This window comes from Lithobates pipiens, unplaced genomic scaffold (genome assembly GCF_037356315.1).
Source record: "Lithobates pipiens isolate NorthernLeopardFrog02 unplaced genomic scaffold, aLitPip1_a1.2 Scaffold_1, whole genome shotgun sequence".
Classification (NCBI taxonomy): domain Eukaryota; kingdom Metazoa; phylum Chordata; class Amphibia; order Anura; family Ranidae; genus Lithobates; species Lithobates pipiens.
The window spans coordinates 195401821-195419772 of record NW_027507685.1 but is presented as its reverse complement, the minus strand read 5'-3'; the positions used below and the strand labels follow the sequence as shown (position 1 = coordinate 195419772).

Here is a 17952-nt window from a genome sequence, read left to right as displayed (position 1 = left end):
TGTATTAATCCATGCCCTATCAGTCACCAAAAGTGATGGGCAAATCTGCCCAGGTTCAATTCACCAGGGATTTGGTAAATCCTGTTAACAATTCTGCGAACCAGAAGCTTGAGGTGAATGCCATTAGAGTATATAGGGGATCTTGTTGTTGTTTCATTCTAGAAATTTTTATGGCTAAAAGGGAAAAAATACTGTCAAACAAGACATGGGAGGCTGGGCACTGCCACGTGCCAATGGAAAAAAAGTTTTTTTCTGTAGCTTTGAGGGCATCACTGAAAATGCATACACTCTTTAAATAACATACTTGGGGGATGTCTTAAAGCTGCAGGTGTTGTAATGGAGCAGTATTTTTATGGAGAGTCCCAGAAACAGCACTGGCAGTGCATATTTGGCTATGGAATTTAATTATATATATATATATATATATATATATATATATATATATATATATATATATATATATATATATATATATATACACACAATATTGTCATGAGTATTGTGACACCGCCTTTACGTGCACATGAAATTTAATGCCACCCCAGTCTTAGCCCGTAGGGTTTAATATTGAGTTGGCCCATCCTTTGCAGGTATAACAGCTTCAACTCTTCTGGGAAGGCTGTCCACAATGTTTAGGAGTGTGTCTATGGGAATGTTTGACCATTCCTCCAGAAGCGCATTTGTGAGATCAGGCACTGATGTTGGATAAGAAGGCCTGGCTCACAGTCTCCTCTCTACTTCATTTCAAAGGTGTTCTATCAGGTTGAGGTCAGGACTCTGTGCAGTCCAGTCAAGTTCTTCTACCCCAAACTCGCTCATCTATGTCTTTATTGATGCAAGAGCAATCTGTGTCCTCTACAGCCGGAGAAAATGCAGCTTTCCCCCTTCCTCCGGGCAATCTTTCTCTGGGAAATGCAGTTCAAAAGCTCTTGATTACAGTAGACTACAGTTCCCACAGTACAGTGCTGCCTGACTCAGTTCATTAACCAGTTCAGCATCGCAGAGCAACAGTCACAGGGAGCAACTGCAGCCAGTGTTTCTCTCACTCTTCACTCTTAATCAAGCACCTGGCTACATTTGTGTATACTGTATGGGATGTGGTATACTGACTTATCTTAAGAGCTGTTCGCACTGTCCTTTTTAAAGTCAATAAAATGTTATTAATATTGTTATTATGTGTTATTTTTCACAGTTGAAAATTTCCTAAACTTTCTCTTAAAGGCTGATTTAACATCTTTATTCTTCAAACTGTAAATCAGGGGGTTTAATATCGGAACACCAGTGGTGTTAAAGAGGGAAGAAAGTTTATTAGAACCCAGTGTAATATATTCAACTGGTCTGAAGTATTGGTAAGACAAAGTGCCGTAAAGAAGAATGATGATTGTCAGATGTGAGGAACACGTGTAGAAGGCTTTCCACCTCCCCTTGCTGGAACGTATTCTCAGTATGCTTCTTATAATAAAAACATATGATATAAAAGTGAGACTAAATGGAACAAATGCTGACAGGAACACTCCTTCAATTATCACGTAAAGTTGCAAAGCAGAGATGTCACTGCAGGATAGTTTCATTAATGGTACAAGGTCACAGAAGAAATGGTTGACCTCCAATGATGTGTAACAGGAAATGGATGATATTTTCAAAGCACAAGGCATGATATCTAAGAAACCCAAAACCCAACAGACACCAGCCAGACCACAGCAGACTTTGTGGCTCATAATTACATGGTAACGCAAAGGGTTACAGACAGCTACATAGCGGTCATAACCCATTGCTGTCAGAATTAGCACTTCATTACATGTGAATGATAAAAAGAAGAACATCTGCATCACACAACCAACAAACGAAACCGCTTTATCTCCAGTGATAAATGTAATAAGAGGTTTGTGAAGAGTTATTGTTGAGCAGCAGACATCAAGGATAGACAGATTGGCCAGGAAGAAATACATTGGAGTGTGAAGATGGTGATCTGTGGAGATCAGTAGAAATATGGTCATATTACCTCCTACAATGATGAGATAAATCAGCAGAACCAACAAAAAAATTGGAAGCTGTAATGCTGGGACATCAGAAATCCCTTTAATGATAAAATATGTCATCACTGTTTTGTTGGATTCTTCCATAGTATAGAATTTTCCAAAATTATACAAATGAAAATGATTTATGATGTTAGTCTACAGTGCCATATTAGGCTGCCAATTTGTAGCTAAACCCCATGCAAAGATAAAAACACTGTCATGTACTGTGCTTGAAGGTGGACCCAAGTGGTGCAGGCTCAACTACAGATGTGAAAGCCAACAGAAATCCAGGCTTCACAAGGGCATCCTTCACAAGACTCCCCAAGGGAGGGAACCCTGTACAAATAGAAGATGAGGCACTAAGTTATCAGTCAAATGTGCAGTCAAGAACAAAACAAAGGTCAGGGCTGGCAGCAGACAGACATCGACAAAAAGCAGAGAATTAGCAGAGTAGCCGGAATCAGTGGTGGGGATAACAGAATCAGGGTACCAAACACCAGATGCAGGAATGTACTAAAAGAAGGAACAATGTACAAGATTTAGAGGAAACATCAGGTCTCAAGAACATCAGAAACATTTTTAGTCATGTATTGTGCTGAAGCTAAAGCTTAATATATAATTTACATTTTCTACAGGTGCACATGGAATGTTCCAAATGAGCAGTATTAACTTAAAGAGAAGGTTACTCCAACATTTCATCTTCCTGATGTGTCTGTTGTACCAGTGGCGGCTGGTGTTTTGGGAGGGCAGCACACAACCACCCCAGCTCTAGGTAGGTCAGTCGGCAGTTAGCTTACCCGAATTCCCCAGTCGGTCATCAAGCCCAACACTTACCCCATCTAGGTTGCAGGCGGCCAGCGGGGCAGGTTGCGGGCTCCTATGCACGATAGGTGGGTTGTGGGCTCCTATGGGCGGCAGGTGGCGGGCAGTGGCACCTATGTCCTCTCCTCCTCTTCTGCATCATGGGGGTTTCCACCGTGCATCTCCTTCCTCCTCCTCCTAGAGGTCCAATAGAATCGCCTGTCCTTTCAGCCTATCCAGTGACGGGTCTCAAGACCTGCTTCCTGATTGGCCAGGAGGAGGATCAGTGTGGCAATAGCGAATATTCATTGACTATTGTCATACAACTGGGTGGACTCAGAGCCCACCCTTTTTTAAGCCTATTAGAGCCTCTGGCTCTAATCACATGCTTCAAAAAAAAACATGTAGATCAGGGGGCTGGACGCATGGATGGGGGGCGGCACCCGCACACCCCCAATGGATGGGCCACTGCTGTGATGTACCATGTACTTTTGTTAATAAATATCCTGTTATCCTCTTTGAATTTCTTCCTGTGTGTAAAATACCTTGTGATCCTGCCAGTCCCCCTGGTTTCCTGTTTCAAACTGTCCATTCTAGGCATAAGAGCACATCCATCCCAGTGTCGCCAGCTTTCTAGATGTGTTGGAGGCTCAGCCTTTCTATACTCCAATGGCTAAGACTTCTGCTGGCACCCCCACATATCACATATATAAAAAAACATATTTATAATGTTTTTATATACAGTATATACAGTTGTTCTCATAAGTTTACATACCCTGGCAGAATTTATGATTTCTTGGCCATTTTTCAGAGAATATGAACAACACAAAAACTTTTCTTTCACTCATGGTTCGTGTTTGGCTTTTTAAATCAAAAATCACAACATAAACTACCCAAATGACCCTGATCAAAAGTTTACATACCCCAGTTCTTAATACCGTGTATTGTCCCCTTTAACATCAATGACAGCTGGAAGTCTTTTGTGGTATTTGTGAATGAGGCTCTTTATCTTTTCAGATGGTAAAGCTGCCCATTCCTCTTGGCAAAAAGCCTCCAGTTCCTGTAAATTCTTGGGCTGTCTTGCATGAACTGCATGAGTGAGATCTTCCCAGAGTGGCTCAATGATATTGAGGTCAGGAGACTGAGATGGCCAATCCAGAACCTTCACATTATTCTGCAGTAGCCAATGACAGGTCAACTTGGCCTTGTGTTTTGAATCATTGTCATGTTGGAATGTCCAAGTACGTCCCATGCGCAGTTCCTGGCTGATGAATGCAAATATTCCTCCAGTATTTTTTGATAACATACTGCATTCATCCTGCCATCAATTTTGACCAAATTTCCTGTGCCTTTGTAGCTTACACATCCCCAAAATATCAGCAATCCACCTCCATGTTTGACAGTGGAAATAGTGTACCTTTCATCATAGGCCTTGTTGACTCCTCTCCAAATATAGTGCTTATGGTTGTGGCAAAAAAAACAATTTTGGTCTCATCACTTCAAATGACTTTGTGGCAGAAGGTTTGAGGCTTGTCTCTGTGCTGTTTGGTGTATTGTAAGCAGGATATTTTGTAGCATTTGCATAGTAATGGCTTCCTTTTGGTGACTCAACCATGCAGCCCATCTTTCTTCAAGTGCTTCCTTATTGTGCATCTTGAAACAGCCACACCACATGTTTTCAGAGAGTCCTGTATATCACCTGAAGTTATTTGTGAGTTTTGCTTTGCACACTGAACAATTTTCCTGGAAATTGTGGCTGGAATTTTAGTTGGTCTACCTGACCGTGGTTCAGTTTATACAAAACCCCTCACTTTCCACTTCTTGATTAGAGTTTGAATACTGCTGATTAACATTCTCAATTCCTTGGATATCTTTTTATATCCTTTCCTGTTTTATACAGTTCAACTACCTTTTCCCACAGATCCTTTGACAATTCTTTTGCTTTCCCCATGACTCAGAATCAAGAAACGTCAGTGCAGCACTGAATGAAAGATGCAAGGGTCTGTCAGGAGTCCAGAAACTCATAGACCTTTTATATACACACACACACACACACACACACACACACACACACACACACACACTCTAATTACAAGCCAACAGATCACAGGTGAGGATGGTTACCTTTAATAGCCATTCAAAACCCTGTGTCCCGCCGCGGATTCATGGCGTTCCCGCATCGCTCCAGTGTGAACCCAGCCTAATAAGCGATCATTTTTCTGATCGCTGTATTAGTGTCACATGTGACGCTAGTTAGGCAGGTAGGTATTTAGGTTCGCCGCAGCTTTTTATAGCGCCAGGGACCCCCATATACTACCGCATAAAGCCCCCTGATTGCCCCCTAGTTAACCCTTTCACCAGTGATCACCATATAACTGTTACAGGTTACGCTGGTTGGTTAGTTATTTTTTATAGTTTCAGGGCACCCGCCATTTATTACCTAATAAAGGTTTAACCCCCTGATCACCAGGCGGGTGTCATTTGTGACTGTAATAACTGTTAGGGCAGTTAGGGTTAGCCCCCTTTAGTTCTAAGGTACCCCCCTAACCCCCCCAATAAAGGTTTAACCCCGTGATCACCCCCCGTCGCCAGTGTCACTAAGGCTGGGTTCACATTGCAGCGGTTTATGAGAACGAATGTGATTCGCACCGCACTGCAGTGCAAATCACATCCGATCTCTGTGCGATTAGAGTTCAGCCATACAGATAGTATGGCTGAATTTGTGTCGCACCCGCCGCACCCGCCGCAAACTCGCACGGGGCCCTTTTTTTGGTCCGCAGCAGAATCGGATCGCATGGGTGTTCACACCATGCGATCCGAGTTTGCAGATCGCACTGCGATATGCAAACTGATCTGGGGGTGTCATTAACATTTCACTGACACTCCCAGCAGTTCGCATAGGGCAGTGTGAACTGCCGCCGGGAGGCATGTGATGCGGGAACCCGCCGCGGATTCGTGGCGTTCCCGCATCGCTCCAGTGTGAACCCAGCCTAATAAGCGATCGTTTTTCTGATCACTGTATTAGTGTCACAGGTGACGCTAGTTAGGCAGGTAGGTATTTAGGTTCGCCGCAGCTTTTTATAGCGCCAGGGACCCCCATATACTACCGCATAAAGCCCCCTGATTGCCCCCTAGTTAACCCTTTCACCAGTGATCACCATATAACTGTTACAGGTGACGCTGGTTGGTTAGTTATTTTTTTTATAGTTTCAGGGCACCCGCCATTTATTACCTAGTCTCACTAGTGTACCCCTAAATTTAGGGGTGTCTACTTTCCAAAATGGGGTCATTTGGGGGGGGGGGGTTTGTGCCATCTTGGCATTTTATGGCCTTCAAAACTGTAACGCCCTTAGAAAGCCTGAAGGCGGTGCTTGGTTTTCGGGGCCCCGTACGCGGCTAGGCTCCCAAAAAGTCCCACATATGTGGTATCCCCGTACTCAGGAGAAGCAGCAGAATTTATTTTGGGGTGTCATTTCACATATGCCCATGGCATGCGTGAGCAATATATCATTTAGTGACAACTTTGTGAAAAAAAAAAAAAAAAAAAAGGTTTGTAATTTTCCCGCAACTTGTGGCAAAATATAAAATATTCCATGGACTCAACATGCCTCTCAGCAAATAGCTTGGGGTGTCTACTTTCTAAAATGGGGTCATTTGTGGGGGTTTTGTGCCATCTTGGCATTTTATGGCCTTCAAAACTGTAATAGGTAGTGAGGAGTGAAGTCAAATATTTACGCCCTTAGAAAACCTGAAGGCGGTTCTTGGTTTTCGGGGCCCCGTACGTGGCTAGGCTCCCAAAAAGTCCCACATATGTGGTATCCCCGTACTCAGGAGAAGCAGCAGAATTTATTTTGGGGTGTCATTTCACATATGCCCATAGCATGTGTGAGCAATATATCATTTAGTGACAACTTTGTGAAAAAAAAAAAAAAAAAATTAAAGTTTGTAATTTTCCCGCAACTTGTGGGTGGCAAAATATAAAATATTCCATGGACTCAAAATGCCTCTCAGCAAATAGCTTGGGGTGTCTACTTTCTAAAATGGGGTCATTTGTGGGGGTTTTGTGCCATCTTGGCATTTTATGGCCTTCAAAACTGTAATAGGTAGTGAGAAGTGAAATCAAAAATTTACGCCCTTAGAAAGCCTGAAGGCGGTGCTTGGTTTTCGGGGCCCCGTACGCGGCTAGGCTCCCAAAAAGTCCCACATATGTGGTATCCCCGTACTCAGGAGAAGCAGCAGAATTTATTTTGGGGTGTCATTTCACATATGCCCATAGCATGTGTGAGCAATATATCATTTCGTGACAACTTTGTGTAAAAAAAAAAAAAAATTATTTTTTGTCATTATTCAATCGCTTGAGGCAAAAAAATAAAATATTCAATGGGCTCAACATGCCACTTATCAATTTCCTTAGGGTATCTACTTTCCAAAATGGGGTCATTTGGGGGGGTTTTGTACTGCCCTGCCATTTTAGCACCTCAAGAAATGAGATAGGCAGTCGTAAACTAAAAGCTGCGTAAATTCCAGAAAACGTACCTTAGTTTGTAGATGTGACAACTTTTGCGCAAACCAATAAATATACAATTATTGACTTTTTTTTTACCAAAGACATGTGGCTGAATACATTTTGGCCTAAATGTATGACTAAAATTGAGTTTATTGGATTTTTCTAATAACAAAAAGTAGAAAATATCATTTTTTTTCAAAATTTGCGGTCTTTTTACGTTTATATCGCAAAAAATAAAAATCGCAGAGGCAATCAAATACCATCAAAAGAAAGCTCTATTTGTGGGAAGAAAAGGACGCAAATTTTGTTTGGGTACAACATTGCATGACCGCGCAATTACCAGTTAAAGCAGCGCAGTGCCAAATTGTAAAAAGACCTCTGGTCATTTACCAGCAAAATGGTCCGGTCTGAAGGTGGTTAAAAAGAGTAAACACAGTTTATTGATAGAAAATGGCCTCAGACATCCACTAACCATGAGTGAAAGAAAAGTTTTTTGTGTAATCATTCATATTCTCCGAAAAATTACCAAGAAATCATACATTTTGCCAGGGTATGTAAACTTATAAGCACAACTGTATGTAAATGTTTTGAGAGATAAATCATCTCTGATGGCTCCAGAAGAGGCTGCTGGAGCTAGGTGAGTGACATCAGGGGCCTGAGAAGCCAAACCATTGGTGGTGGTTTAATCCAGCTGGGAATGACACATAATAGATACCCTTTACCCAGTTATATATGTGTTAAAAATCGTCAGTACACACATTCATATATTAATGCACTATTTAAATGGTGTCCTGGAGTTTAGCTAAATGCTACTTTTTACTTTGCTAACATTTACCGAAACCGCTGTCAGATATAAACTATTCCAGGGATAAAAACTCGCCATTGCATAATTGTTGTACAAACACTGTTCAGATTTGTCTCTGAAGACCCTCTTCATTAGGTGATGCCATCTTGGCTCTTGCACAGTATAATTATAACCCCCACACAGAGGCAGCCTCTTCTTTTGCTGTAACAGTCACAGGTCTGTGCATGTGAAAAAAAAGCTTATGAAGAAGATGATGATAAGTTTGGGAATAGGAAGGTTCACTAAGAACCCATTAACATTTAATAAGGGCAAAATGCACAAACATGCAAAAGACACACAATGGATTCTTTACAAACCACATTTCCAAATGCACTTGGCTAAGTGCCAAAATTTGGTATTTGAGCTTCTCTGGTGCATTTTAACAAAAAACATTCATGCCATAAATGCGCTAAAACACGCTTTGAAAAATGCCGCTACTCTTAGATATGAGCATTGCCTTAAATATTCCAACAACTCTAGAAAAGATATTCTATATGTTGTTACATTGTTGTCTTGCTAAAATGTGCTTGATTTCATTTCCTTCTTATGCTTGCCATATACTTAAATTGCTCTGTTGTGTAGTCTCATGTATAGCTAATATCTTTGTACAGCTGTTTCAGTTCCCCTCTGCTATGGAAACCTAGAATCCACTTCTCTGGGGATGCTATCAAACTTCATGTAATCTGCAATAAATAGATAAAGTGAGTACCAAATAAATTACATTACATTACATGGTTTCACAATTACTATTTGCCATGCAAAGAAATTCAGGTGTAAATTACTTAGGGGTTGATTTACTAAAAGCAAATAGACTGTGCACTTTGCAGTTGCCCCAGAGTTTAGTAAATGAAGTAAGGCTTCAGTTTGCAAAAAAACACCCAATCACATGCAAGGAAAAAAAAATAGTTTTGCTTCCACTTGATTGGATAAGGGAAGTCCACAGAACTGCTCATTAACAAAACTCTGGAGCTCTTGCAGAATGCAACTGTACTTTTCAAAGTGCACAGTCTATTTGCCTTTAGTATATCAACCCCTTGGTATCATCATTGAATGTGAAAATGCTCACAGCAAGGATTCACAAATACGCCAAGACTAAACTGAAATAAAAGATAGGATGTGATATAATGGAACATAAGGTAATCCCACTATAGGGGGAAAAAATCTAAACTTCTAATGTTTAGTAAAAATTAGCAGAGACAATAATACAAAAAAATATATATTCTCTTAGCCCCTTTTTGAATTTGTTGATTTGTCTAATTATCCCAAGTACATTATAACTTCCCTCCTTATTGGTAATTTTGATACTACTATAAGCAAAGTGGGAGGAAAAATATCATAAAAGTAGATGTTAACCTGTAAATTACATTCACACAGGCGCATATCTGCCTCTGGATGCAGAAACACAGAGGTTGATTTACTAAAGGCAAATAGACTGTTTACTTTGCCAAGTGCGGTTGTGCTCAGCAAGAACAGTTGATCCAGAGCTTTGTAAATAAGCAGAAGCCCTGCTGACTTCCATCATCCAATCATGTGCAAGCAAAAATGCAGATTTTATTATTTTCCTTGCATGCGATTGGGTATTCTTTGAAAGGTGAAGCTTTACCTCATTTACTAAGCTCTGGAGCAACTGCAAGTTGTAATGTGTACAGCCTATTTACCTTTAGTAAACCAATCCCACCTTGCTTAGGCTACATGCAAACTGATGCAGATAAATGGTGTGCAGCCAGGACTCTGCAGTAACACCCACTTTAGATGCATCCAGGGTTGGTTGGAGGGCCTATTCCTATGTAACCACTCATATGAGTGGTTACATGTAAACAGAGGCGGTGCCATCCATTTATTTGTACGGAGTACAAATCTGACAGCTTCTGCTTACAGCTGCTGTTGGTCACACACAACATGTGCAGGCAACATTTATAACTGCCAGCAAGAATCGATTGAATCTTTATGGTGCCCCCCTGTGGCCACTGCTATTCAGCTGTGTGAATGTAGCCTAACTGAATGGCATTTAGTTTGACAAAGCCCTGCGTGTCATAGACAATTGCTGTTTGTTTTTCATAAAATATTGTTTTTAATGATTTTTTAATTCTTTGTTATATCTCAGTGCTGCCAGTCTCCTGCAACCACTTCTTCAGCCACTCCATGTCTACATGACTTGCTCCAGCGGTGGCTGTATGACATTTCTCAGGTTGGGTTTCTGTATAGACAACGCCTGTGTAATGTGTGTTGTGATGACACTTTGGGGCTGATTTACTAAAGGCAAATAGACTGTGCACTTGCACAGGTGCAGTAGCATTCTGCAAATGCAGTTGCTCCAGAGCTTGATAAATGAGGTAAAGGTTAATTTTACAAAGAATACCCAATCACGTGCAAGGAAAATTAAAAGAACAGCATTTTTGCTTGCACACGATTGAATGATGGAAATAAGCAGAGCTTTACTACATTTACTAATCTCTGGAGCACATTGCACTTGCAGAGTGCAACTGCACCTGATCATCTTTAGTAAATCTACCTCTTTTACCCTCAACCAGTGGTGCATGTGACAAGGTTACAATGCAGGAGAACAATAAGGAGACAGCTGTTACCCTATAACAGGAAGTGCCTGAAGGAGACACTTTATGATTGGATTGGTGGGTATTATGTTTAATGAAAGCTGCAGATGTAACCACTTGGCGACCAGCCGCTGTCATTATACTGCGGCAGGTCTGCATGATCCCACGAGCCATCATAGCTGTACGTCGGCACCTTTAAGCGGGATAGCAGGCACGTGCGCCCGCTGCACTGCGGGGGTGCCAATGCTCCTGACCGGCGGTCACGATGACTGCCGGTCACGTGCAATCGCGGGCACGAGAGGCAGAACAGGGACGTGTGTGTGTGTGTCTGTTCTGTGAGGAGAGGCAGATTGTGAGTCCCTAATAGCTAGGAACCACAATCTGTCATCTCCTATAATCGGTCCCACCCCCCCCCCCCCCCTACAGTTGGAACACACACTAGGGAAGACAGTTAACAACTTGATCCCCCTAGTGTTAACCCCTTCTCTGCCAGTGACATTTATTCATTAATCAGTGCATTTTTATAGCACTAATCGCTGTATAGTTGTCAATCGTCCCAAAAAAAGTGTCAAAAATGTCTGATGTGTCCACCATTATGTCGCAGTCTTGATAAAAATCACAGATTGCCACCATTACTAGTAAAAAAAAAAGAATAATAAAAAAAATGCCATAAATCTATCCCCTATTTTGTAGACGCTATAACTTTTGTGTAAACCAATCAATATACTGTATATGCTTATTGCGATTTGTATTACCAAAAATATGTAAATATGTAGAAGAATACATATTGGCCTAAACTGAAAAAAAATGTGCTTTTTTTTTTTAAAAATGGGGATATTTATTATAGCAAAATGTACAAAATATTGGGGGTTATTTACTAAAGGCAAATCCACTTTGCACTAGAAGTGCACTTGGAAGTACACTCGCTGTAGATCTGAGGTGGACATGCAAGGAAAATAAACAGCATTTTTGCTTGCACATTTGGATTGGATGATAAAATCAGCAGAGCTTCCCCTCATTTCAGAGCTTTCCCACAGATGTGCAGCAATCTAGTGTAGTGCAAAGTGGATTTCCCATTAGTAAATAAACCCTTTTTTCAAAATTGTCGCTTTTTTTTGTTTATATTGCAAAAAATAAAAACCGCAGAGATGATCAAATACCACCAAAAGAAAAGAAGGACGTAAATTTTGTTTGGGTACAGCATCGCACGACCACGCAATTGTCAGTTAAAGAGACGCAGTGCTGTATCGCAAAAAGTGCTCTGGTCATTGAGCAGTCAAATCTTCCAGGGTTGAATTGGTTAAAAATATTAAAAATAAAAGTTGAAATTACAATACAAACAACAAGCTTGTATGAGACTTTAGTGACTGGGTATACATATACTTCAAGAAAACCTGAAAATTTGTTGGTCTTCTTCTGAAAATTGTTGTCTGACTGTGAATTTGATCATTTTACTTTAGCATTCAAAACAGGTATATAGATCTGGGGTTTTATCTGTACTCTGACTTACCTCTCTGCTTATGTGATGTAGAGACAGCGATAAACCCACAGTTTAGTCACCTGTTTTTACTGTCCTTTGGCATGGCAGTGCCATGCTTCTAATCCACTAACCTTAAAAGAGAAGTATGGGATTTTTTTTTTTTTTTTTTTTTTAGAACCATACTTACCTAGGTGGATGCTGCATATTTCCCCTGCTGGCACTAATATTGAGAACCGAGCAATCAGACACCACCGATCACTTGGTTCTCAGTGCTCTGTGCAGAGAGCTGGTGATTGTCAGTCACCGGCTCTCTTCCCTGCCCCCCTGCACTCCCTGGAGTGCTGGGCTGTGGAGTACTCAGGAGCAGCTGGCTAATGCCGCGTACACATGAGCGGACTTCTCGACAGCAAAGGTCCGACGGAACAAATCCGTTGGACAATTCGATCATGTGTGAGCTCCATCGGACCTTTGCTGTCCAAAACTCTGACGGACTTTAGAAATAGAACGTGTTTAAATTTTTTTGCCGAAACTTTGCTGGACCCAGTTCCTATGGAGAAGTCTGCTAGGGCATCTTTGGCTACTGACTATGAACTTCCTTATTCTAGTCTGGTCGTACGTCATAACGTTCGAATCCGTCGGACTTTGGTGTGATTGTGTGTGACCAAGTCCGTTCATTCGGAAAGTCCGTCGGAACTCCGCTGAAAGTCCGTCGGGAAGACCGTCGGACCTGGTCCGTCGAAAAGTTTGCTTGTGTGTATGGGATATTAGGCTCTGGCTTTGGCTGTACTTATCTTTTAAAGTAGATGTCAACCCAATCACAAGCATGCCACATACACTTTCAAAGGTTGTTTTTTAGATCTGCAGTTTTCATTAAAATACATTTTAAATAATATTGGATGACCAAGCCATGAAGGTCCTTCAGCTGTTCATTCACTTTAGGAGGAGTCTCTCAGTCGTGTTCTTGTGTTGTCACCCTTAGAACTACCACAAGCAACTGAGCTGACACATGAGCAGGCATGGTCTACAATTGTCACTATCTGGAAGCCAGTCCAGTGCAATGATCTGCAGCCAATGCTAAAGTGAATGCATGAAAAACATGGCAAATGTTCATGATAACCAGTGCTTTGGCAACTTAAATGTCATCCGATTAGATTTTAGATTCTGTATGAAGACCCTGATCTCTGATGAATTCCAATTTCTGAAGCCTTGCACAGCAGAGTAAGTTGGAATATGGATGATGCACTGCTTACAGAATACAGCTGGCAATATTGCCTCAACAGAGGCATTGTGCATGTGCTTGTCTGACAAGTGACTGTATAAATAGATGTTTTATGAATCTGGAAATAGAGTAAATCCTAGCTGAATAAAAGCCCTTGAGAATAGTTCAGGTAGCATATAATTAGAGAAATTCTATCTGGGGAATGTAACTCTATAAGGCTTTAAAAAAAATGTTATTTACTCAACATGATATTGCCAACTTATCTTTATATAGAGTATATATAATTATCACAGTTTGCTAAAAGTTAAATTAACACTGCTGGGTAACCTCCATCAAAACATTTAAGATGTCCATACCCAAAATTCAAGCTCTACCTTAATTCCCCAAAAATGGGCTCTGACTCCTGCTCTACTAAAACAGGAGGCTCACTCCCAAGTCCCCATCTGTATTTTCCATGATAGGCTCGGGTATGCTAGAAATCCCACGTCCCCGATCCCATAAACCTGTGCTTTATGCACCCAGAGAGATCAATGGGTTCACCTTTCTACCCTCTACCCCAGCCGAAGAACGTACTTACTGTTGCTTTTACACCTTCCCCTCACCATTTAGCTGCTAGAAGCAAAGAAAGATACTTAGTAGTTATGGGTGTGGGAAGCATGTGACTTAATTGCCTTCCATCCGAGGGACTCTCTTGGCACTTGGCTATCAGACCAACACTAAAGAAAGAACTCTAAGCCTGGTGTAAGCTGATAACTCTCTAGTAGGAGGGCACAAGAACACGTAGACCCTATTGTACACTAATTCCAGGCCATATACATTTGAAAGTTCCGACTCAATGGCAAGTAACGCTAATCTGTTCAGTCTTTCTTGACCCAAACATGATCTTGCATAGTTCTTTATGTAATGTGCAAATACATATTTTATGCACCACAGCTCAGTTTCAGTGCATAGAAACAGTATGTATTTTGCACCACACTGCTCGGCACGCAGTGTTGCTGTTGCAGTGTGAACAGGACACATAGAAAACAATTGTTTTCTATTGCCATTGCAGAGACCTGTATTTTGCTAGTGCAGAAATCACAGACCCCCTTTTACATCAGTGTCTTCAGTACCCCCCCGTCACATCACATCATAGACCCCCTTTTACATCAGTGTCCTCAGTCCCTCCTTTTACATCATGACCCCCTTTTACATCAGTGTCCTTAGCCCCCCCTTATGTAATCCCCCCTTGCCTCATCACAAACCCCCAACACAGACCCCCCATTACAGACTGACCCCCCATCACAGACTGACCAATCACAGACTGACTCCCCATCACAGATTGACCCATCACATACCCTCCCATCACAGACTGACCCCCCAAATCACAGACCCCTCTTTACAAACTGACCCCCCCTTCACAGACCCACATTACAGACTGACCCATCACAGACTGACCCCATCACAGACTGACCCCCCAAATCACAGACCCCTCATTACAGACTGACCCCCCAAATCATAGACCCCTCATTACAGACTGACCCCATCACAGACCCCCATTACAGACTGACCTAACCCATAGCAGACCCCCCATTATAGACTGACCCCCCATAACAGACCCACCATCACAGACTGACTCCCATCACAAACTGGTCCTTACCCATGCTCGGCACGTAGTGGTGCTGTTGCAGTGTGAACAGGACACATAGAAAACATTTTTTTTTCTATTGCCCTTGCAGAGACCTGTGTTTTGCTATTGCAGAAATCACAGACTCCCTTTTACATCAGTGTCTTCAGTAACCCCCCCGTCACATCACATCATAGACCCCCTTTTACATCAGTGTCCTCAGTCCCCCCTTTACATCACATACCCCCTTTTACATCACAACCCCCTTTTACATCAGTGTCCTTAGTCCCCCCGTATGTCAAATCCCCCCCTGCCTCATCACAAACCCTCAAAACAGACCACCATTACAGGCTGACCCCATCACAGACTGACCAATCACAGAGTGACCCTCCATCACAGAATGACCCATCACAGACCCTCACATCACAGACTGACCCCCCCCCAAATCACAGACCCCTCATTACAGACTGACCCCATCACATACCCACATTACAGACTGACCAATCACAGACTGACTCCCCATCACAGATTGACCCATCACATACCCTCCCATCACAGACTGACCCCCCAAATCACAGACCCCTCTTTACAAACTGACCCCCCCCTTCACAGACCCACATTACAGACTGACCCATCACAGACTGACCCCATCACAGACTGACCCCCCAAATCACAGACCCCTCATTACAGACTGACCCCCCAAATCATAGACCCCTCATTACAGACTGACCCCATCACAGACCCCCATTACAGACTGACCTAACCCATAGCAGACCCCCCATTATAGACTGACCCCCCATAACAGACCCACCATCACAGACTGACCCCCATCACAAACTGGTCCTTACCCATGCTCGGCACATAGTGGTGCTGTTGCAGTGTGAACAGGACACATAGAAAACATTTTTTTTTCTATTGCCCTTGCAGAGACCTGTGTTTTGCTATTGCAGAAATCACAGACTCCCTTTTACATCAGTGTCTTCAGTAACCCCCCCGTCACATCACATCATAGACCCCCTTTTACATCAGTGTCCTCAGTCCCCCCTTTACATCACATACCCCCTTTTACATCACAACCCCCTTTTACATCAGTGTCCTTAGTCCCCCCGTATGTCAAATCCCCCCCTGCCTCATCACAAACCCTCAAAACAGACCACCATTACAGGCTGACCCCATCACAGACTGACCAATCACAGAGTGACCCTCCATCACAGAATGACCCATCACAGACCCTCACATCACAGACTGACCCCCCCCCCAAATCACAGACCCCTCATTACAGACTGACCCCATCACATACCCACATTACAGACTGACCCATCACAGACTGACCCCCATCACAGACTGACCCCCCAAATCACAGACCCCTCATTACAGACTGACCCTCCAAATCATAGACCCCTCATTACAGACTGACCCCCATCACAGACCCCCATTACAGACTGACTTCCATCACAAACTGGTCCTTACCCATCACAGACTCCCCATCACAGACCCCATCACAGACTGACCCCCCAAATCACAGGCTGACCCCCCCATTCACAGACTGAGCCCCCATCACAGTCCTCTCTCAATATCAAACTCCTTTACAACACAGCACTCCCCCCTGGCCGCTCTGGACAAGGGGTGGGACTCTTCCCCTTAAAAGTGAGTGATTTATTGCTGGGACCGCCCCACTGCCTAGAAACCAATCTCCCATTTTTTAACTTAAAAAGTCCTGCCCTTTGTCTAGAGCAGCCGTGCTTCATGTTTTGTGTGGGGAGGGGGCAGTGCAGTGATATTAGAGAAGGCACGGACCTGCCGCACCTGCCATGCTGCTATGTTAGTGCAGGGGGGGGCCGAGATGTCGCCGCAGGAGAGGCGCTGCCCCTGCACCACTGCCGCCCCGATTACTGGCCTCGGTGGCCTTGTGGGAAATCCGGCCCTGTGGACAGTGTTTTATGATGTAACCCCTCCAAAAAGACCACTTTTTAGCCACTTGTCTAAAATTGGGTGCACCGGCTTCATCCACACCTCTTGTGCTCCAGAAAGAGCTTGTGGTGTAATTCAGATTGACCTGGTGGGGGAGGGAGGAAAGGGTTATACTGGAGAACAGACTGAACTGGGGGGAAGGATTACAATGGGGGAAGGCTGATCTGGGGGGGGGGGATTAAGCCGGGGGGCAGATTGACCTGGAAGGATGGTAAGATTATTCTAGGGGACAGATTTACCTGGGGTGGATTATACTGGGGGGATTGCTTTATTTAACAATGCCCTTTAAGCCCCTCCCACAGTTAACACAATTTGGCCATACTCATTGTTCGACACAACACATTACTCTTCTTCTTGGTGTGCTCAAAGGTGCCCCAGGTTTTTTACAATCCTAGCAACACCCCTGGCACAATGAAAACCATACACACTCTTCACTCTAGCATACTGAGCACACCACATATGGTCTTGCCCACAGGCTTACTGAATTCATAAAAGGCCCCTGCCCCTGAGAATTGTTTAATAAATATGTTTACGAAATATAACAATTTTTTAGTATAGATAGCCAGCAAATAATTATAATTCCACCATCTAATTTTAGTATTACAATGTTTATATCTTCCATGCAGATTAACCATGTTTGCATTCACTGTATGTAGGATAGATGTATAGCACCTCTCAATAGGCTACTAATGTTAGGTAAATTTAGTTTTTGGCCTGCCTGTAATCAGGGACAGCAGTAATGGTATGTTAGTGTCTGTTCTGATATTAAATGGAACAACACTAAAAAGGGGGATTTTTAAGGTGCCAAAAAAACAACAAAGACACAATAAAATATTACAATTTTATTACAAAATACACAATAAAAAACAACAACATATGCAGAGTTATTGAATTTTAAAACCATCAAGGAACATCCATATGACCTTTTTCTACAGATGTTTTATCAGAAAAGGT

At 42.6% G+C, this 17952-nt stretch overlaps 1 protein-coding gene across 1 annotated transcript; it reads right to left on the bottom strand.

The window, feature by feature from the left end:
* Positions 1-447: 447 nt before the first annotated feature.
* LOC143988744 (olfactory receptor 8G50-like) lies at positions 448-2811 on the bottom strand. Its single transcript, XM_077488570.1, has one exon. The coding sequence runs from the start codon at positions 2121-2123 to the stop codon at positions 1173-1175; it is 951 nt and encodes a 316-aa protein (XP_077344696.1). The 5' UTR covers positions 2124-2811; the 3' UTR covers positions 448-1172.
* Between the last annotated feature and the right edge of the window lie 15141 nt (positions 2812-17952).

Excerpts from the sequence above, each read along its gene's own strand:
- LOC143988744 (XM_077488570.1), bottom strand. The coding sequence starts at position 2,123 with ATGGAAGAATCCAACAAAACAGTGATGACATATTTTATCATTAAAGGG.